Genomic DNA, 22762 nt, shown 5'->3' with positions numbered 1-22762 from the left:
GAGCCAGAGTGAGAAGTGTTAAGTCTTTTCTCGGGTAAAGGTTTAGGTAGATTGGCTGTCGGTCACGAAGAGAAGGGGGAACTGGTGCCGTCTTTGTTCTGGAATACGAGTTCTGTTTGTATTGCGATGGTGAGGCGGCCCTGTTTCTCTTTAATGCCAGATTTTACAACCTTTGCTTTTGCACCTAAAGAAAGCCTATAGGATTACACATCTGCTTGGCCTGATACCGGAGCAGCTCAGGGAGATAAGGCACCTTAGCAGAGCCAAAGAAAGCAGCCTGGGACAAACCCTCTGTATTCTACCATTTTATTATTTTATAGGGTAATCTTCTGTTATCTTGGAAAAACACGTACATACAACATGTGGGATTAAAAGCCTCACACTATACCGTCTGATAAGGATTGCTTCAATGTTCAGCTAAGTGTGGACTCTGTCTTCATGCCAAGTGCTGGCACAATAGCTGGTCACGTGACTCTTCAGGTTATATTTACTCTCCTTATGATCATAGTGGCAATTACCCAGAATCCATAGGGAACACAGACTTATAGCTTAAGTCTGGCTCTCAGCATTGCTATGCTGACAACTTCTCCATAAAGTCATTTAGCCACAACTACTAGTCCATAATGGATTGCAGATTCTGCAATAAGGGAGCGACTGAGAGCCACATTTACCAATCAGCAGCTGGCCACATGTTTGGTAACCAATGAGTAACTAAAAGCTGCAACTCACCAGAAACAATTGACATGTTGTCTAACAAGAGAGAGACCAAGAAAACCATCTAAACCAGTGGTTCTTAACCTGGGTTCGATCGAACCCCAGGGGTTCGGTGAGTCAGTCTCGGGGGTTCGGCGGAGGTGACCCACACCCGACTCATATGATTTGTGATGACATGCCCCGCTTGTCCATCATTGGCTTCAGGTGGTCACGCAACATCGCTTAGCCCAGTGGTCGGCAAGCTGCGGCACTTGTGTGCCGGGCGCCCGCTCCCCTCCCTCCTCTCGGGCGGCAGGGACTCAAATGCAATGATTGGCCAGTCTCGCTGCCACTCACATCCTGATAGCCAGTGATTGGCTGTCAGGATGTGTGTAGGCGGGGCAGCGTGACGAACGTGAGAGGAGCTAGGCTCCTCTCACAGTCCGCCCTGAAGACCGGAACGGCGCGGGAACACGGCGAGAGGAACGCGCGGAGCAAAGGTAAGTGAATTGACACACGGGGGACTTGGGGACTTAATATGGGGGATGAATTAATATGGGGAATGAATTACTATAGGGGGGATGAATTACTATAGGGGGGATGAATTACTATATGGGGGATGAATTACTATATGGGGGATGAATTACTATATGGGGGATGTATTACTATATGGGAGATGAATTACTATATGGGGGATGTATTACTATGGGGGATGAATTACTATATGGGGGATGAATTACTATATGGGGGATGAATTACTATATGGGGGATGAATTACTATGGGGGATGAATTACTATATGGGGGATGAATTACTATATGGGGGATGAATTACTATATGGGGGATGTATTACTATATGGGGGATGAATTACTATATGGGGGATGTATTACTATACGGGGGATGAATTACTATACGGGGGATGAATTACTATGGGGGATGAATTACTATGGGGGATGAATTACTATATGAGGGATGAATTACTATGGGGGATGAATTACTATATGGGGGATGAATTACTATATGGGGGATGAATTACTATGGGGGATGAATTTTCATACTGTTTGTTACAACATATCTTTGCGAGCAATCCTTTTCGAGGATGCTGGACATAAAGACGAAGAAAAGGAACAGACTTTGTTGCGAAAATGACATGAGAGTGGCACTTGCCAAGGTAATGCCGCGCATTTCTGAACTGGCCTCTGAAAGACAACAGCAGAAGTCACACTGATTTGCGGTAAATATTCATTATTTTGTTTTTGTGTGAAAATCATGTTTTAATGGTTTTGTTCTTTGTTCTTAATGGTTTTGTTCATTTTGTGCACCTATGTATAAATATATACCTATGTTTTGAATTTTAAAAATCATATTTTATTTTTCCAATTAAGAAGGGTTCGGTGAATGCGCATATGAAACTGGTGGGGTTCAGTACCTCCAAAAAGGTTAAGAACCACTGATCTAAACCTACCAATCTACAACTGACTGAAGGCTGGTGCCTAGAGAGCATCTTAGGGCCACAGCTACCAATCTGCAACTGACTGAAGGCTGGTACCTAGAGAGCATCTTAGGGCCACAGCTACCAATCTGCAACTGACTTTAAGCTGTGTAACAAAAAAAAGAGTCTTAGCGCCAAATCTATCAATCTATACTGACAAGCGCATTATGTAGCAAGACAAGAGAATAAAAACTCCATCTACCAATCTATAACTGACTTCAGGCTATGTAACAAGAAAGAGTACGAGAGCTACATCCAAGGATGGGACAAGGGGTGGGCGGGAGGGGCAGCAGCCCTGGGCACAATGGTTTACTATAGGGATGGGTGCGCCTTCCTTCTGTTACAAGGCTGACAGGAGACAACCGAGTAACTACTGGGCGTAGGATCCCCTAAGCTTGCACATCATGAATGGAGGGGGGGGGCAGCTTGGCATCTTTTCCCTGGGTGCTTGATGACCTTGTCCCAACACTGGCTACATCTACCAATCCAACACAACAAACACTTTACTCCTGCGCTAGGAAAGGACTCAGTAGACCCAATAGGAATGTTCTGGAATTTTCTGGAATATGCACTGTTTGCTGCCCTCAACAGACCGGGGTGGTCCAAATACACTGGATACAAATGGAGAAACAGAAAAAGGGCGCACCGACCTAGTGCATTATCGTTTAAAATAATTTAATTGAAGAAACAAAACAGGTATCATACTCACAATGGACATATTAACACAGGCATGTCAAACTGAACAAGATGTATGATCCAAACAACATCTGAGTCCATACGATGGAACCCTGGATGACCAACTGCTAACGCGTTTTGAGGACACAACCTCTTCCTCAGAGCCCAAGGAAGAGGTTGTGTCCTCGAAACGCGTTAGCCAGTTGGTCATCCAGGGTTCCATCGTATGGACTCAGATAATGCACTAGGTCGGTGCGCCTTTTTTCTGTTTCTCCATTTGTATTCTACATCTACCAATCTATGCTGACAGTGAGTTGTGTAGCAAGAGAGAGACTGAAAGCTACCTCTACTAATCTATTGTTGACATCAGACTATGCAACAAGAGAGACACTGACAGACACATCTACCAATCTATACTGACAGTGAGTTGTGTAACAAGAGAAAGGCAGGCCATAGACGGGCCATTTATCAGCCAAATCGGTTGGCCCCATTGCCAATGATGCCACCAATGTCCACAAAAAAACGGCCTTTTTTCGTGGATTTTCCAGCATGACCGATAAAAATAAATGAGAAGATCCGCGAAAAACGGTCGACAGGCTGGCCCCACTAACAGCGTGAATATCGGCCGATTTTTCGTGCGGACAAAAAAATTGGCCGATAAACGACCCGTCTATGGCCTGCAACAGACTGAGAGCCACCTCGACCAATCTTCAACTGACTGTGGGTGTGTAACAAGAAAGAGACCAAGAGTTGCAACTATCAATAAGCAGATGAGTGCAGGTTGTGATTTTGTTTGCCTCTCAGAGGGGTTTGTGCAAAGCAGTTGGACAAGAATGCTGTACTTACACACGAGATGCCAGTTATGATTTATGCCTCATTCACACGGGCGTTTACACTGGTAGTCCATGAATAGGTTCTGTCTTTAAGTGGCTGAAGCCGCCAGGTGCTGCATGCAGGCAGCCCATTCATGCCAATGGGAATACAGCAACTGCATTTATTATTATTATTATACAGTATATTGCGCCAAAAGGTTTGCTCAGCGCTGTACATTATATTGGGGGACAGTACATGAGACAATACAGTAACAGAACAATACACGAGGGGGTGAAGGGCCCTGCTCTTTTGAGCTTACAATCTAGGAGGGAGGGGAGAGTGGTACAGGAGGAAGTGCCTGTGGGGGATGGAGTGGTAGGAAGAGTGGAGGAGATTGGCCGTTAGGTGAGGGCGGGGTAGGCTTCCCTGAACAGGTGGGTTTTCAGGGTGCGCCTATAGGTGAGGAGGGTAGGTGACAGTCTGATGGATTGGGGTAGTGAGTTCCAGACGATGTCCTGGAGAAGTCCTGCAGTCGGGCGTGGGAGGAGGAGACCAGGGAGCTAGAAAGTAGGAGGTCTTGTGAGCTGCTCTTCCCAACCAATGAATGTAGGTGAGCAGTCCCAAACATACAATGTCTGTGTACATGCCGTCGCAGCATTCCCAGAGAAATGAATGGGATGCCTGCATGCAGGACATGGCAGCTCCAACCGCTTCAGACATGATCCATTCATGGACTACAGTTGTAAACGCCCATGTGAAGGAGGCCTTAGATAAGCATTTGAAGGCAACAGAGAAAATTCAAGGGAAAGCTCATGATATTATTAATCATGACTTGGATCTCTCAGTAGCAGGGGCGGACTGACCATTTGGAAACTCGGGCACTGCCCGAGGGCCCAGGGTCAGTAGGGGGCCCATGAGATGCCCCTGGTACCTTTTTCATAGGCTTTTTTGAGTTTGGGCAAGGACACAGGGGCCCCATGATCCCCTATTGCCCCCAGGGTCAGTAGGGGGCCCCATGAGATGCCCCTGGTACCTTTTTCATAGGCTTTTTTGAGTTTGGGCAAGGACACAGGGGCCCCATGATCCCCTATTGCCCCCGGGGTCAGTAGGGGGCCCCCATGAGATGCCCCTGGTACCTTTTTCATAGGCTTTTTTGAGTTTGGGCAAGGACACAGGGGCCCCATGATCCCTTTATTGCCCGGGGGCCCCATGAGTTGTCAGTCCACCCCTGCTCAGTAGTGATAAAGTGACCTGCTATCATGTCTAAATCTACTATCATGGTTTAAAGGAATTGGAGACATTTTTAAGACATTTCTGATAGGAATACTTTAAGTTACTGGAGAGGTATGGAAGAACGTTTATGTTCATACATTTGTATTGGGCTGATTATGTGCTGCCTTATCACAATCTTCAAGAAGATAAGCAAATGTGATATAAAAAAAAAGAAAGGTTAAAAAAACTCAAACTTTTTTGAGCTAACAAACGCCACAAAAGGGAGAAGTCAAGGTAGGCAGAAGCTGTCTAAGCTGATGCTTAGAAAGATTTATCAAGTGTTGCTCCCGCTTCCTAACGAAGGCATCTCAAGGGGAAATGCAACCCTGAGCCCGCTCGAGAACAAGGCACGTGCTTCAAAATGTGGCTTTGGACAGGCTTTTATAAAGTGCTCTGGATGCTAATCAAAGCCCCTGTCACTAAATATAATGGTCAGCTTACAGTCCTGTTTAAACGCTGCTGTTGCTTTGCTTCAAAAAATGACACCCCATGTCGCTTTAATAGTGCTTCAAAGCGTCTCCGAAGCCTTCATAGAAGTCTGTGTCAAAGTTCGCTTGCAGTACCTTCAGCGTTTGAGAGGCTTTTATTCCGCTTTATTTTGGAGGTATTGCAGACGAGGGATATCCCAGGAAACACTGGGAAACCAACAAGTGAACCTTTCTGCTGAACGGGGTACTACTGAGCTGAGGCTCTACTGGGCCCCTTTAAAAAAAAACAGAAAAAACAACACACAAAAGGCATTTCCCAATCTTCATTAAAGCCTCAAAAAAGCATCACCGAAGCATCACAAACACATCAAAAAGGCATGTTGGAGCAGTAGGAGCTTTAATGTGTGTTGAAGTCGAAGCAAGCGTAAGTAAGCCCTTGGTGTTGTAGCTGGATGAGTGGTTTGCCACCTAAAACTGAATATCACTAGCCTGGACCAACCGGAGGGGACTGGATTCATCTCATTTAGTTACAGTGTGAGCTTTTTGTGTGTGTATACCAAATAAAGCTGAGTGATTGCTTTGGCTTTGCCCTATTATTCCTGTCTCCTGGTGGGGACATTTGTCACATCCATAGATGAGTTTATCTTACCTATGGGTCCCAGTAAAGGAAATCGGTTAGTTAGTAAAGGACAAATGTCTGTACATCCATCTACATTGGAGGATCAACATGTGAGGTGGACATATACCACGAGTGTATTTACAAGATTAAATAGGTCATAGACACTTTTTTCCGAAGCCTCCCATTTTATACCTGCATTATTCCAGGCTGATGTGGATAGATTTATGAAGGAAGGCAATCAGAAATGGTCCAAGGGAGAAAACGTGTAGAGAAATATAAACGGTCCTTGCTGAATCATCTTATTACCTCCATTTTGTAACAACGTCAGGCATATCCCAGCCACAGCACCTCCTGCCTGGAGTTTGCATGTTCTCCCTGTGCCTGCGAGGGTTTCCTCCGGGTACTCTGGTTTCCTCTCACACTCCAAAGACATGCTGGTAGGTTAATTGGCTCCTGTCTAAATTGTCCCTAGTATGTGTATGTATGAATGTGAGTTAGGGACCTTAGATTGTACACCCCTTGAGGGTGAGGGACCTTAGATTGTACGCCCCTTGAGGGTTAGGGACCTTAGATTGTACACCCCTTGAGGGTTAGGGACCTTAGATTGTACGCCCCTTGAGGGTTAGGGACCTTAGATTGTACGCCCCTTGAGGGTTAGGGACCTTAGATTGTACGCCCCTTGAGGGTTAGGGACCTTAGATTGTACACCCCTTGAGGGTTAGGGACCTTAGATTGTACGCCCCTTGAGGGTTAGGGACCTTAGATTGTACACCCCTTGAGGGTTAGGGACCTTAGATTGTACACCCCTTGAGGGTTAGGGACCTTAGATTGTACACCACTTGAGGGTTAGGGACCTTAGATTGTACGCCCCTTGAGGGTTAGGGACCTTAGATTGTACACCCCTTGAGGGTTAGGGACCTTAGATTGTACACCACTTGAGGGTTAGGGACCTTAGATTGTACGCCCCTTGAGGGTTAGGGACTGATGTGAATGTACAATATATATGTAAAGCGCTGTGTAAATTGATGGCGCTGTATAAGTACCTGAAATAAATAAATTGTAGGGATGACTCCATTTCAAGTTAAAACTCCATTTCAAGTCAAAACATATATAAAAACTAGTAGAAAAGGAGTTTGGACAAGTTTAAAAACTTTGCAAAATTCCCATCATGGACACGTTTGCTAACTCATCATCTGAAGACTTAAGGCACATTGTCAAGGACATCCCAGACATCAAGGGGTTGATTTACTAACACTGGAGCACTCAGAATCGGGTGCAGCTGTGCATGGTAGCCAATTCTAACTTCAGCTTGTCCAATTAAGCTTTGACAAAATAAAAACTGGAAGCTGATTGGTTTCTATGCAGAGCTGCGCCAGATTTTGCACTCTACAATTTTAGTAAATCTCCCCCCTCCCAAGAGTCATCAGATGAACCGACACCCTGCAATGCTTATCTTGGAGGACACATCTGGATATTGATTTAATACGGTTATTGTTATTGGATTGATATGAAGTAAATAATTATAATAACTGATGATGTTAAAGATTGATGTCAATCTTGATATGCACAGTGTATAAAACAGTCTTTTAGCTTGACTCTCCATGTGTGCCTTAGGCAGACCATACATCATTTATTTTTTTTCATTCAACCAGTGGGTTGAACAAAAAAAAACAAAATAACAAATCTAAACCAAAGCTTAAAGTAGGCGGAAATGGGAAATGATTCCACATAAATGCAGCCATTGTGTTTGTGTTGTTTTTTTAGTACTGATTTTTCTTACCTACCCACTGCTGCATCAGTTCAAGCTGCTGGCAATAAGCCTGAAAACTGAGCGATCATGTAACTGCTGGTCGCTCAGTTCTCTGTCTGCTCTAAGCAGAGAATGGTGACTGTCGGGACACTGCTTTGCGCTTTGCCCCTCCAGTGCTCACTAGAGCACCAGGCAGGAAAGGGGGTGGGAGCTGCCTTTAAAGCATCTGGGTGGATCCAAACATTATTGTCTGGATACATCCAGAGTCTGGAGTGGCTCTGTGACGTCTATGTGGCTAAAGCCCACTGTCGGCTTATTCTGGGTCACAGGAGAGCACAAGTAAGTGACCCACTTGCGGCACATGGCCAAAAGAGCTTTGGCCACTCTTCTCTTTTAAAGTGGAACTAATCCCTCCTATCCTTTCCAGCCAAGGAAGCTGCCATCTTCATCTCTGTTTGATCTGCAGTTATCATGATGCTGAACATGTGATTAAATATGATACCAGCCACTTGATGGGTTGACAGAACAAGCACCTGTGACAGTTATTATTCACAGCATGCCTTGAATGTAATTGCTTTGACAAATGGTTAAATCGATGGGTTTCGTTCCACTTTAAGAGGAGGTGCTGTTACCAAGGACAGTGAAAAGAATGGGCAGAGAACGCAGCTATTGAAATGACAGCCTTCCTGGGCACGAGACAATAATATTCCTGGTCTCTACTAGAGGTCAGTGGCTAGAACAAAGTTAGTGTTTTCAAGGAAGGCTTGTCACACTGATTATTTATTTCAGGTACTTATATGGCGCCATCAATTTATGCAGCGCTTTACATATATATTGTACATTCACATCAGTCACTAACCCTCAAGGGGTGTACAATCTAAGGTCCCTAACCCTCAAGGGGTGTACAATCTAAGGTCCCTAACCCTCAAGGGGTGTACAATCTAAGGTCCCTAACCCTCAAGGGGTGTACAATCTAAGGTCCCTAACCCTCAAGGGGTGTACAATCTAAGGTCCCTAACCCTCAAGGGGTGTACAATCTAAGGTCCCTAACCCTCAAGGGGCGTACAATCTAAGGTCCCTAACTCACATTCATACATATACTAGGGACAATTTAGACAGGAGCCAATTAACCTACCAGCATGTCTTTGGAGTGTGGGATGAAACCGCAGTACACGGAGGAAACCCACGCAGGCACAGGGAGAACATGCAAACTCCAGGCAGGTGGTATCTACAAATATATGTTGCGCTCCTAAATACTTCTCAATAAATAATTAAATTATTACCATTAAATTAATTCAAATTATGATACAAATAACTAATAAAAGTGTATAAATACCCAAAAATATTTAAATAGATTGATTAGTTGAAACTATCTCCTCCAAATAAATATCAAAATAATTCCAAATGAAATACTCCTCTAAAACAAATATTTTTCCAAGTGCTCATAAATCATCTATTAGTGACATGATGTACTTACTAATACCCTCAATTTCATTTATATTCATAATACCCTCATTTAATATAATAAAAATAGTAAACCAACTAATAACCCTCAACTAAAACGCATTTAAATGATCCCCCATAAATAAAAATAACCAAATGCTCATAAATAATTAGTAGTGATTAGTATGAATCCAAACATCATCAAAATAATAGTCCCATTGAATAAACAATTGTTCATATATAGTGACTTGGTGCTTGTTGTTCTTCAATTTGTGACTTTTGTGAATCCTTCAAATAGTGAAGATGTGCGCTCACCTCCAGGTGGTGCTGTGGTTGGGATTTGAACCAACGACCCTAGTACTGCCAGGCGGAAGTGCTAACCATTTAGCCACTGTGCTGCCTGATGCGGTGCGGAATTTCCAGCGTTTTCAGTGCGAATTCCACACCGAATCAGAATCGCACCCCGTTCATGTGAACCGTTGCGGGTGTGTATGTTAAGTTTACAACACTTCGAAAGCGGTCTGCAATGTGTAGAATTGGATCGCATAGGTGTGAATACCCATGCGATCCAATTCTAGTGCAGACCAAACAAAGGGTCCTGCACTTTTTGGTGCGGAGCGAATAGAACCATACAAAATCCACACAAATTGCATGTCATTTGCACAGGAATGCGGTGCGGTTCCTGTGCAAATCACATGCGATGTGCTGCACCGCATGTATGTGAACCCAGTCTGAGAGTTGTCATGCACAAGGATGGGTGCAGTAGATCTCATAGAAACACTTACCGCCCCAAGCATGATGCGGAAGACGAGCCAGCGAAATGCCCAGATGACGATGCCAGATGGGGGGGTTCGTTCAGGTACTCGTGACAAAGTCCAGACAGGGCACAGAAAGATGCCCAGAAATCCTGTTTCCAAAAGCTGAGACTCCCATCCTATAGAAAGAGACAAGATTGTATTCTGAAAACAAAGCCAGCATTTGCAGGTGAGAATGTAAGACAAGCCAGGTGTGAACAGTTATTAATCTATTCCATTGAAATGGAGGTGAAGGATGTAAATGCTTCCTACAACTATCCTAATAAGTTTCATTTAATCCTAACAATTATCACATCAAACCTGGTAAAATGCCAATGGCTCCAATACAAGGCCAGCCATTGTTAATAGAGGAAGCTCTTATCTGGCCTCCTGATGAGCGATCATACACCTGATAAGACTGGAGATCAAAGAACAGTTTTTGTTGAACTGGTTTTTGTGTCAAGAAAAAGGATCTGACAAGTATTTAAAGTGTATGTAAACCCCAACAATGAACTTTTCTAACCTACTCCCTTGTGGTCTGTCAAATATAGATTGCTATATCGGTTCATTAAATGCAAAAAAAGGCCTGTTTGTCTTCACAGAAATCTTGTGAGCTCTGCTCTCTGCCTGTGCTATACTTCCATCAGTAAGAATTGCTTCCAGACAGTTCTGTGGAAAGTGGTTGTAAATCTCAGACAGGAAATATGAACAAAGCATATCCCTCTATAGCAGTGGTCTCCAAACTGCAGCCCAGGGGCCTGGATGCAGCCTTTTGCGTGCTTTTAACTGGCCCATTGGGCACTATTCCAGCTATCAGGCACTATTCTTCCTGCTGACACCAACAGTGGGGCGAAATTCCTTCCATTGATACCAATGATGGGGCAGAATTTTTCCCACTGACACCAACGATGGGGTAGAATTCCTCTCACTGACAATAACAATGGGGGAGAATTCTTCCCACTGACATCAACAATGTGGAAGAATTCCTCCCACTGACACCGATGGGGAAGAATTCCTCCCACTGACATCAACAATGGGGGAGAATTCTTCCCACTGACATCAACGATGGGGAAGAATTCCTCCCACTGACATCAACAATGGGGTAGAATTCCTCCCACTGACATCAACGATGGGGAAGAATTCCTCCCACTGACATCAACGATGGGGAAGAATTCTTCCCACTGACACCAATGATGGGGAAGAATTCCTCCCACTGACACCAAAGATGGGGAAGAATTCCTCCCACTGACACCAACGATGTGGAAGAATTCCTCCCACTGACACCAACGATGTGGAAGAATTCTTCCCACTAACATCAACGATGGGGAAGAATTCTTCCCACTGACACCAACGATGGGGAAGAATTCCTCCCACTGACACCAATGATGGGGCAGAATTCCTCCCACTGTCACCAACGATGGGAAAGAATTCCTCCCACTGACACCAACGATGGGGAAGAATTCTTCCCACTGACACAAACGATGGGGAAGAAATCTTCCCACTGACACCAACGATGGGGAAGAATTCTTCCCACTGACACAAATGATGGGGAAGAAATCTTCCCACTGACACCAACGATGGGGAAGAATTCTTCCCACTGACACCAACGATGGGGAAGAATTCTTCCCACTGACATCAACGATGGGGAAGAATTCCTCCCACTGACACCAACGATGGGGAAGAATTCCTCCCACTGACACCAACAATGGGGAAGAATTCTTCCCACTGACACCAACGATGGGGAAGAATTCCTCCCACTGACACCAACGATGGTGAAGAATTCCTCCCACTGACACCAACGATGGGGCAGAATTCCTCCCACTGACACCAACGATGGTGAAGAATTCCTCCCACTGACACCAATGATGAGGAAGAATTCTTTTCACTGACACCAATAATGGGGCAGAATTCCTTCCGTTGACACCAATGATGGGGAACTATTCCTCCCACTGACACCAACTAAAGGGTACTATTCCTTCCACTGACATCAAAGATAAGGCATTGTTTACTCCCACTTGACATCAGGACATTTTCTACTCCTACTGGCCCTAGTCTGGCCCCCCTAAACTCTGAAGGGCAGTAAACTGGCCCTTTGTGTAAAAAAGTTTGGAGACCCCTGCTCTATAGTGTGCGCTTGTCTCAATCCAGAGCACTAAATGCCACTTCTGTCCACTGCCTCGTTCCTCTGCTATCAGCATGAGGCACTTCTGACAAGTTTTCCTGACACCAAGAAATAAATGTTGTTAGGGGAGGGACCTCCAGCAGATTGACAGCCTCAGCTCTGTTCCTGTGTGCTGTTTGGAGGGAGGTGTGTCCCTTCCCTCCAATCAGCTCTCAGAGGTCTCCTCAATGATGTAACTTCAGCTCCCCCACCCCCTGCTTTTCAGAGCTGAGAGATTCAGTGTAAATTCTGCATTTTGAATGGCTGTAGTGTAAAATAGATAAACAGATACAACTTATGTAGGATGATTTGTTTTATCTCTGTGTATCACCTGAGGCCAATCACTTCACTGGGTATATGTAAGGGTTTACAACCACTAGGGGAGATGAGGAGAGAGGTAACTGTTCTGTATTCCTGTTCTAGGATGACAATGCTGCTCCTCCATAAATACAGTACAGTGAGTGAGCGTGGTCACCCTAGGGCCGGGAGCATGTTACTGGATGATGTGAAAGCAAAGAGAAAAAAAATCCTGGCAAAAAGGAAAAAAATGCAGTGATCACGTCTAAGGACTAGTAGACTAAAATACTTGTAGATTTTTGTTTTGGGTTCAGATATTCTTTAATTACATAGTTAGTCTGGCTGAAAAAAGACAAAAGTCCATCCAGTTCAACCATTAATGTCAGCTTTACTAAAGACTTTACCTTGATGAGACTTGCAAAGCAAGAATTTTGCCCAAAGTGACCACATTCCATTGCTTTAAACCAGCGGTTCTCAACCTGGGGGTCGCGACCCCTTTGGGGGTCGAACGACGCTTCCACAGGGGTCGCCTAAGACCATCGGAAAACACATATTTCCGATGGTCTTAGGAACCGAGACACCGCTCCTCGCCGCCGCCACCGCCGTCTCCAGGTGTGGGCGGGATGACATGCCGCCCCTGTCATCTGGACACACCTCGAGATCAATCCTCACCTGTGATTGGCCGCCGGCACTGTAGCTCAGGAGAGGCACACAGGCGGCCAATCACCGGCAAAGAGGTGGAGCTTGGGAGAGGAGGAGCCGAGCGGCACCGCGAAGATCGAGCGAGTGAAGAGGAGGAGAGCGGCCGGAGAAGGAAGACATCTGACAGGTAAGTGTTGGTACCATGGGAGAGGGAGGGAGCGAGCGAGCCCAGGAGCAGGGGTCTGCAAGGTAAGTATCATTGGTGTCAGTGGGAATAGTGCCCCATCATTGGTGTCACTAATACCAATGATGGGGCACTATTCATCCCACTTACACCAATGATGGGACACTATTCCTCCCACTGACACCAACGATGGGGCACTGTTCCTCCCACTGACACCAACGATGGGACACTATTCCTCCCACTGACACCGATGGGACACTATTCCTCCCACTGACACCAATGATGGGGCACTATTCCTCCCACTGACACCAACGATGGGACACTATTCCTCCCACTGACACCAACGATGGGACACTATTCCTCCCACTGACACTAACGATGGGACACTATTCCTCCCACTGACACCAATGATGGGGCACTATTCCTCCCACTGACACCAACGATGGGACACTATTCCTCCCACTGACACCAACGATGGGGCACTATTCCTCCCACTGACACCAACGATGGGACACTATTCCCCCCACTGACACCAACGATGGGACACTATTCCCCCCACTGACACCAACGATGGGGCACTATTCCTCCCACTGACACCAACGATGGGGCACTATTCCTCCCACTGACACCAACGATGGGACACTATTCCCCCAAATGACACCAACGATGGGGCACGATTCCTCCCCCCACTGACACCAACGATGGGGCACAATTCCTCCCCCCACTGACACCAAGGATGGGGCACAATTCCTCCCCCCACTGACACCAAGGATGGGGCAGTATTCCTCCCCCCACTGACACCAAGGATGGGGCACTATTCCTCCCCCCACTGACACCAAGGATGGGGCACTATTCCTCCCCCCACTGACACCAAGGATGGGGCACTATTCCTCCCCCCACTGACACCAAGGATGGGGCACTATTCCTCCCCCCATTGACACCAAGGATGGGGCAGTATTCCTCCCCCCACTGACACCAAGGATGGGGCACTATTCCTCCTCCCACTTATACCAATGATGGGGCACTATTCCTCCCACTGATACCAATGATGGGACACTATTCCCCCCCACTGATACCAATGATGGGGCACTATTCCTCCCACTGACACCAATGATGGGGCACTATTCCTCCCACTGATACCAATGATGGGACACTATTCCCCCCCACTGATACCAATGATGGGGCACTATTCCTCCCACTGACACCAATGATGGGGCACTATTCCTCCCACTGATACCAATGATGGGACACTATTCCTCCCACTGATACCAATGATGGGGCACTATTCCTCCCACTGACACCAATGACGGGGCACTATTCCTCCCACTGATACCAATGACGGGGCACTATTCCTCCCACTGACACCAATGACGGGGCACTATTCCTCCCACTGACACCAATGACGGGGCACTATTCCTCCCACTGACACCAATGACGGGGCACTATTCCTCCCACTGACACCAATGACGGGGCACTATTCCTCCCACTGACACCAATGAAGGGGGCACTATTCCTCCCACTGACACCAATGACAGGGCACTATTCCTCCCACTGATACCAATGACGGGGCACTATTCCTCCCACTGACACCAATGACGTGGCACTATTCCTCCCACTGACACCAATGAAGGGGGCACTATTCCTCCCACTGACACCAATGACAGGGCACTATTCCTCCCACTGATACCAATGACGGGGCACTATTCCTCCCACTGACACCAATGACGTGGCACTATTCCTCCCACTGACACCAATGACATGGCACTATTCCTCCTACTGCAAAATTACAGTTATGAAGTAGCAACGAAAATAATTTTATGGTTGGGGGGTCACCACAACATGAGGAACTGTATTAAGGGGTCGCGGCGTTAGAAAGGTTGAGAACCACTGCTTTAAACTGAATTGCACATGAAAAGAGCCTGTTGGCCTGTGACTGGCTCTTCTGGACAACACGGATACTTTTTGATACTTATTACCCCCAGTGGGTTTATACACAAAGTGCTCTTCATATTTATATGTGGCCATACCATACATGTAAGCTCCAGCTCTGAAGAACATTATTATTATTATACAGGATTTATATGGCGCCAACAGTTTGCTCAGAGCTTTACAATATAACGGGAGACAATATAGCAACAATAAAGTTCAATACAAGAGGGTTAGGAGGACCCTGATCCTGGGAGCTTACAATCTAAGAGGGAGGGGCTGGTGGTACTAAAGGTAATAACTGTGGGGGATGGACTGGTAGGAAGAGTAGAAGATTCCATTATTAGCTGAGGGCAGGATAGGCTTCCCTGAAGAGATAGGTTTTCAGAGATCGCCTAAAAGTGGGCAGAGTAGGCGATAGTCTGATAAATTGGGGTAGAGAGTTCCAGAGGATGGGGAGGCTCTGGAGAAGTCCTGGAGACGAGCATGGGAGGAGGAGACAAGGGAGCTAGAGAACAGGGGGTCATGTGAGGAGTGGAGAGTACGGTTTGGGTGATATTTGGAGATAAGATTGGTGATGTAATTTGGGGCAGAGTTATAAATGGCTTTATATGTTATTGTTAATGTTTTGAATTTTATTCGTTGGGCAATGGGAAGCCAGTGGAGGGATTGGCAGAGAGGGGTGGAGGACACTGAGTGGAGGCCAGTGGAGGGATTGGCAGAGAAAGATGGAGGACACTGAGTGGAGGCCAGTGGAGGGATTGGCAGAGAGGGATGGAGGACACTGAGTGGAGGCCAGTGGGGGGATGGGCAGAGAGGGATAGAGGACATTGAGTGGAGGCCAGTGGAGGGATTGGCAGAGAGGGATGGAGGACACTGAGTGGAGGCCAGTGGAGGGATTGGCAGAGAGGGATGGAGGACACTGAGTGAAGGCCAGTGGAGGGATTGGCAGAGAGGGATGGAGGACACTGAGTGAAGGCCAGTGGAGGGATTGGCAGAGAGGGGTGGAGGACACTGAGTGGAGGGATTGGCAGAGAGGGGTGGCAGATATGGAACGGTTAGTAAGGTTGATGAGTGTGGCAGCAGCATTCATGATAGACTGAAGAGGGGACAGCCTGTGATGAGGTCGGCCAATGAGGAGGGAGTTACAATAGTCAAGGGAAGAGATAACCAGGGAGTGAATAGGTTGCTTAGTGGTTTCAGAGGTTAAGAACGGCCATATCTTCGAGATGTTGTGGATGTTTGATATATGACACTGTCCTTGTTTGGACATGAATAGCCTTGCAGGTTCTAATAGGTTGCCAGTATGCAAAAGGACCATTTGCATGTTAGATTCCAGGAAAGTTGATAAGAAACACAACTGCTTTGAAAGGCAAAACAAACCGCTGTCTAACTGTGACCTGAAGGCATAGCTGTCACCTGGAACTCAGCTGCTGATAAACCTGTAAGCCACAATTTAAAGGGGAAGCTCTGGTGAACCATATGGTTTTATGTCAAACTTATTACTGAACTCCAAGCAAAAGTACACTAGATGGTCAACCATCAAAAATGATTGAATTCAGCTCCATTAAGACATGGCTTGACCAGTTTGGTATGAAGGAACTTGAGAGGCCTGCTCAAAGCACAGAACTCTACGCTACTAAACACCTTTGTGATGAATTTGAATGCTGATTGCAAGCAAGGCCTCCTCATCCAACATCAGTACCAGACCTCATAAATGCTCTTTTGGCTGAATTGGTACAAATTCCCAGAGGCACAATTTAAAATCTTTTGGAAAGTCTTTAACTAGTTGCCAACCGCAGATAGCCGAATGACGGCTACACTGCGGCCGGCCAGTTCTGAGTGGACGTCATATGACGTCCTCCCAGAACGCGCTCTCCTGCGCGCCCCAGGGGGCGCGCACCCGGCGATCTCCGTGATCGCTGTGTCCTACGGACACAGCTGATCACGTGATGTGGTAAAAGGCCAATCACAGCGGCCTTTTACCACGTGATCAGCGGTGTCCAATGACACGCTGATCAGAGGGAAATGCAAGTGCCGGTTCTCGGCTGCACTTTCCTCATGCTGTCAGATCGTGAGGAAAGTACTGCCGAGAACCGGCAGTTGTCAGAGCGGGGATCGGCACCGATCATCAGGGCACTGATGATCAGTGCCCTGTTGATCGGTGCCCAGCAGTACCACACGCAAGTTCCGCCCACCTGTGCCCAGCAGTGCGCCCACTAGCTCCGCCCACCTGTGCCCAGCAGATCACCCACCTGTGCCCAGCAGTGCACCCACCTGTGCCCAGAAGTGCCACATACCTGTGCCCAGCAGTGCCACCCACCTGTGCCCACCCACCAGTGCCCACCAGTGCCACCCACCTGTGCCCACCCACCAGTGCTGCCCACCAGTGATGCCAGTCAGTGCCGTCTATCAGTACCCATCATCAGTGTCACCTATCAGTGCTGCATATTAATGCCGCCTATCCGTGACACCTCATTAGTACTGCCTATTAGTGCCCTTTAGTGCTGCCTATCAGTGCCCATCAGTGCTGCCTCATCAACGCACATCAGTGAAGGAGAAAAAATACCTGTTTGAAAAATTTTATAATAGAAACAAAGAAACTTTTTTTTTTTTTCAAATTTTTTGCACTTTTTTTATTTATAGCGCAAAAAGTAAAGTGCCCAGTGGCGATTAAATACCACCAAAAGAAAGCTCTATTTGTGAGAAAAAAATGATCAAAATTTCATATGGGTACAATGTTGCATGACTGCGCAATTGTCAATCAAAGTGCGGCAGCGCTGAAAGCTGAAAATTGGTCTGGTAAGGAAGGGGGTATAAGTGCCTGGTAGGCAAGTGGTTAAAGAAGAACAGAGGCAGTTACAGCCACCAAGAGGGCCAACACCATATTAATGTTTTGGAATCTGATGTCCAGCAAGCTCATATCAAGTGCAATGGTCAGTTGTCCACAAACCTTTTTAATGGTCTTGTGTCTCCAGCACTTTGGCCACACAGTGTCCATAATTGTGGACTGTGTTACCTCCCAAAGAATTCTAACTCTGCTCCTCCTGTTCCTATCCTGCTAGCCAGTGTAACAAAGTTCTGGACCTCCCTGCAGACTACGTTACAGTTAAGCAACAGAGTTAGTCCAGGACCCACCCCAGCCCTTGGCAGGATAGTGAAGATGCAATTGTATACCGAGTTAGTTTGAACTATCACCTCCTGTACACATGTACTCTGTATATTAGGATAATAATATCCAATGCAATTTCAGCCTTGTTTGGCGTAGAGCAGGGGTTTCCAAACTTTCTAAACAAGGGGCCAGGTTTACGTTCCTTCAGACTCTAGGAGTACCAGAGGGTGAACAGCTGAAGTAGAAAATGTCCTAGCATCATTGGTGTCAGTGAGAGAAATAATAGCCCATTGTCAGTGTCAGGAATAGTGTCCCAAGGGCTGGAAAAAAGCGATCAAAGGGCTGCATCTGGCCCCTGGGTCACAGTGTGGAGACCAGGGGCGGACTTACCATTTGGAAACTCGGGCACTGCCCGAGGCCCGGGGTCAGTAGGGGGCCCCATGAGATGCTCCTGGTACCTTTTTCATAGGCTTTTTTGAGTTTGGGCAAGGACACAGGGGTCCCATGATCCCCTATTGCCCGGGGGCCCCATGAGTTGTCAGTCCGCCCCTGGTGGAGACCACTGACTTAAGAGTACTGACTATTCCTCACATCTGAACAAATTTAGGCTTTGTGCACCTAGGGCATAAAAAGGCAGCTTTTAAGGGCATTTGGCATTTTTTTTCTGCCTTTAAACACCCCTCAATGTCCATGCACACATAGGCATTTGCAAATGTCTTCGAAAAGGAGAAAAAAAAAAGAACCCTCAGTGTATTCAAGAGAGGAGTTTTTGAGCGGAAAAGATCTTGAATGCGCCTAAAAACATGTAGGTGTGTGTAAACACGTCTAAACCGGTGGTGCGTTTAGTGCTTGAGCGTTCATTCATTCCAATGGCCAGAATAAATGAATATTCTAGCCAATAGAATCAATGAACGCCCAAGAACTTGAAGTGCCTAAACACATATAAACGCTTGTGCAAAACGTACCTTTTTTAATGTTTTTTAAGCTGTTTTTTTCTTTCCAGGAGCAAAGGCCTCCAGGGCAGTAAAAAAACATCTTGTGTGCATGAGGTATTTATTTCATATGTAAAAAAGAGGGATCCAACAGTCCCAAAAGTGTAGAACACTAAAAGCACTGCAGGAACAAGTACTAAGTTTCAAGACAGCGAAGTTTGGTCTCACCGCACGCCGTCTTTTATTGCAGGTACCAAGCTTTTCACTGTTTTCTTTTTTTGTAAATTGACAGTTTCTTTATATATGTTTCATTTCGATTTTTAAAGTATAATTAAAGGCAATTTTTTTTTCATTTTGGATAGAGTGGAGAGGGATTAGAACCCCTGTCAGTTTTTATTGCTGTCTGCACCCATCAAAGCGGAGTTCCACCTGAAAAAAAAGAAAGAAAAAAGTCAGCAGCTACAAAAACTGCAGCTGCTGACTTTTAAAATACAGCCACTTACCTGTCCCTCAGTCCAGCGGTGTCCTCACCACCGCTGGTTTCATCGGCTGTCTTCTCTCCCTGGTGTCGGCATCTTCAGTGTGGGCACCTGGCTGTGACAGCTTGTGGTTCACAGCCAGGTGCCCACTGCGCATGCGCGAGAAGCGCTGAGCTTTGTGAGCGGCCCGTAGTCTTCTGGGACCTGACACGTGTCCCAGAAGACTACGGGGAGGCCGACTTCCGCTTGCTAGGCGATTGCAGTGGAAGTGGAAGCGGAAGCGGGTACCTGTCAAATTTGGGTACCTCCTCCCCAAAGGAGACAAAGGCTGAAAGGGGAACTTCCCCTTTTGGGTGGAGCTCCGCTTTAGGGAGATTCAACCTCTCTGTGAAGCTAAAAGAAAATCCAAAATTTTGGGTTGACCCCGGAAAAGTAATAGAGGGGAAATCTTCCAATGCAGGCACTAATTCTGATGACCTGGGGGTCCCTAAGGAATTATCTTAATTTGCAGGGATTTCTTCTCAATTCCAGTTTGACTATGGGACAGGAAGTGAAGAGAAATTTCCCCAATTGGTACAGATTGAGAAAAAAAAAATCCAATGGGTTATTACTCACTCTTGCAATAATGTACAAAAAGAAATTAATATCGAAAATGAAAAAAAAAATTTGCTTATAGTTCTTTTTTAACCACTTCCCGTCTGTCCCATGTACATAAACGGCCAGATGGGAACAGTGCAGGGGTAGCCGTTTATAAACGTCCTCCCACATCCCTGCCTGTGTGCACTCCCCGGGAGCACGCGGCACCGCAATCTGGTGCCCTCCGGACACAGCGGAACACCGATCGCTGTACAGGGCCTCTGTGTGAGATCCTGATCATGCGATCACTGATTGGCCAATCAGTGACTACATGAATAGTAGTAAGCAAGATGTAATTTCTGACATCATTGCTTACTACTAGTGAAATCTGTGAATGATCATAGAGGTCACATGGTACAAGGCTATTCACAACAGCCTTGTTCCATGTGACAACCTGTGACCAATCACAGCTCACACAGTATTTCTCAATGGCTGCAGGAATGCAGCCAGAGAGAAGGAGAAATGATTGCTTTATGGGTTTATGCTTTATGGGTGTAAAAGCAATGAGTGTAAAAAAAATTAATAAATAAAGCTTCATCACCCCCTACAAGTAGTACACTGACACTGTACTGCTAGGGTGACAGTATGTTAAAAAAAATAAATAATGATATAAAAAAATAAAATAAAAATGTAAAAAAAAGTTTGAAAAATTATAATTTTTGGTTATAAACTAATTTGGGGTTTTTTTTACTTAAAAGATAGCTGAATACATTTTGGCCAAGTTTTATGAAAAAAGATTATGTATTTGCAACATTTTTTTTAAGAAAAACACTTTTTTTTTCAAAATATTTGGACTTTTTCATTTAAATAGCAAAAAAATAAAACTCCCATTGGTGAATAAATACCACCAAAATAAAGTTTTATATGTCTCAAAAAATGCTAAAAAACTCATACGGGTACAGTGTTGCATGACCGCGCAATTGTCATTCAAAGTGTGATAGCTCTGAAAGCTGAAAATTGGCCTGGGCAGGAAGGGGGGGGGGAGTGTCCGGACTGGAAGTGGTTAAAGAAAATAAAATTGTCCTAAAGCCAGCATTACCTGTAAATAAAACACACCTTCAGCATCCTCTACATGAGTCGAATACAGCACAGGCCTCCAAGGAGCTTGATTTTTTTTTAATTTAACTTACAGAATATATACGGCTTTTCAGCGTGTAGTAAAGAGCTTTTAATGTCTTGGCTTTTCCATGGAGTTGCAGAGGGCGGTCTGCTCAGTATCACCAGCACTTGTAGAAGATTGCTCTCACTCCATTACTACTAACGTCAGGGTCACCCCATGCAGCTACTAGCGTCCGCATACTGATGACATCGTAAAATACAGAATTTCCCACCCTACTGACCATCTACCTACTTCTGGTTTATGTGTTTGAATATTTTGGTCTGCTTTATCATTTAAATCAGCTCTCATTCCTAACATAAGCATGCAGAGCCCTGTGCGTAACTGAAAAGGCAGGAATCTTATCAACGGTAGACAGCAGATGGAAACAATACAGAACTGTGTTCTCCTTTTTTTAATTCGGGCTGCTATTGCTGAGGTAGCAATAGAAAATCGTTGGTGTCATTAGGATGAAGTGTGCCCCATCATTGGTGTCATTGGAAGAAATTGTTTCCCATCGTTGACGTCGTTTGGAGGAATTGTGCCCCTTCACTGGTGTCAGTGGGAGAATTATGTCCCATTGTTGGTATCAGTGGATGAAATAGTGCCCCGGATAAAAGCAAGCAAAAAGCTTCATCTGCCTTTCGGGCTGCAGTTTGGAGACCACTGACCTAAATTTACAATGAAATACGCTACACTGGCAAGGTTTCGGGTCACCTGACCATCAACCCTACACTGTATAGTCAAGAGTATGTATACAATTCTCCAAATTGTCAAGTTCATATGTTTTTGGTTAATACTACAGCAGGACTTGAAATTTCCACTCGCCTGCTCGCCAATGGCAAGTGGAAATTATGGTGGGGGCGAGTGTGTCCCCCAGGGCCGTCTTGCTGAGCAGGCTCGGAACTCAGGCCAGATCTGTCATTGGCACTGGGAGCCGTCAGACTGCTCAATAGCTGAGCGCAGTGAAAGCAAAGCAAGGAGTGTGTGCTGTGCTCTCTGCCTCCCCCTAGAGTGCAGTACCCGGATCAGTGAGTGAACAACGAAGTACTGCAACTTTTTATGAGGGGAAGTGGTGGTGTGTGTGTCTGTGTATGCATGTACAATTGTACATGTGGCTGTGTGCATGTATAAGTGTGTATCTGTACATGTGTCTGCGTGTATGTACATGTATGTGTGTGTGTGTGTGTGTACATGTGTCTGTGTGCATTTACATGTATGTGTTTGTATGTATGTACATGTGTCTGTGTGTACATGTGTCTTTGTATGTATGTACATGTGTCTGTGTGTATGTACATGTCTGTGTGTATTTCTGTGT

The 22762-nt window shown here is 45.8% G+C and overlaps 1 protein-coding gene across 1 annotated transcript in view; it reads right to left on the bottom strand.

The window, feature by feature from the left end:
* Nucleotides 1-22762, bottom strand: part of LMF1 (lipase maturation factor 1) — a 506204-nt gene that overhangs the window by 350410 nt on the left and 133032 nt on the right. The window contains exon 4 of the mRNA XM_089656039.1: nucleotides 9971-10119. Coding sequence (XP_089512165.1) covers nucleotides 9971-10119 — 149 coding nt within the window. The remainder of the gene's footprint in view (nucleotides 1-9970; nucleotides 10120-22762) is intronic.

The sequence above is a fragment of the Staurois parvus genome, unplaced genomic scaffold (genome assembly GCF_062004578.1).
Source record: "Staurois parvus isolate SC_StPar_1 unplaced genomic scaffold, SC_StPar_1.0 ptg000882l, whole genome shotgun sequence".
In the NCBI taxonomy this organism is placed as follows: domain Eukaryota; kingdom Metazoa; phylum Chordata; class Amphibia; order Anura; family Ranidae; genus Staurois; species Staurois parvus.
This window is presented reverse-complemented; position numbering and strand designations above follow the sequence as displayed.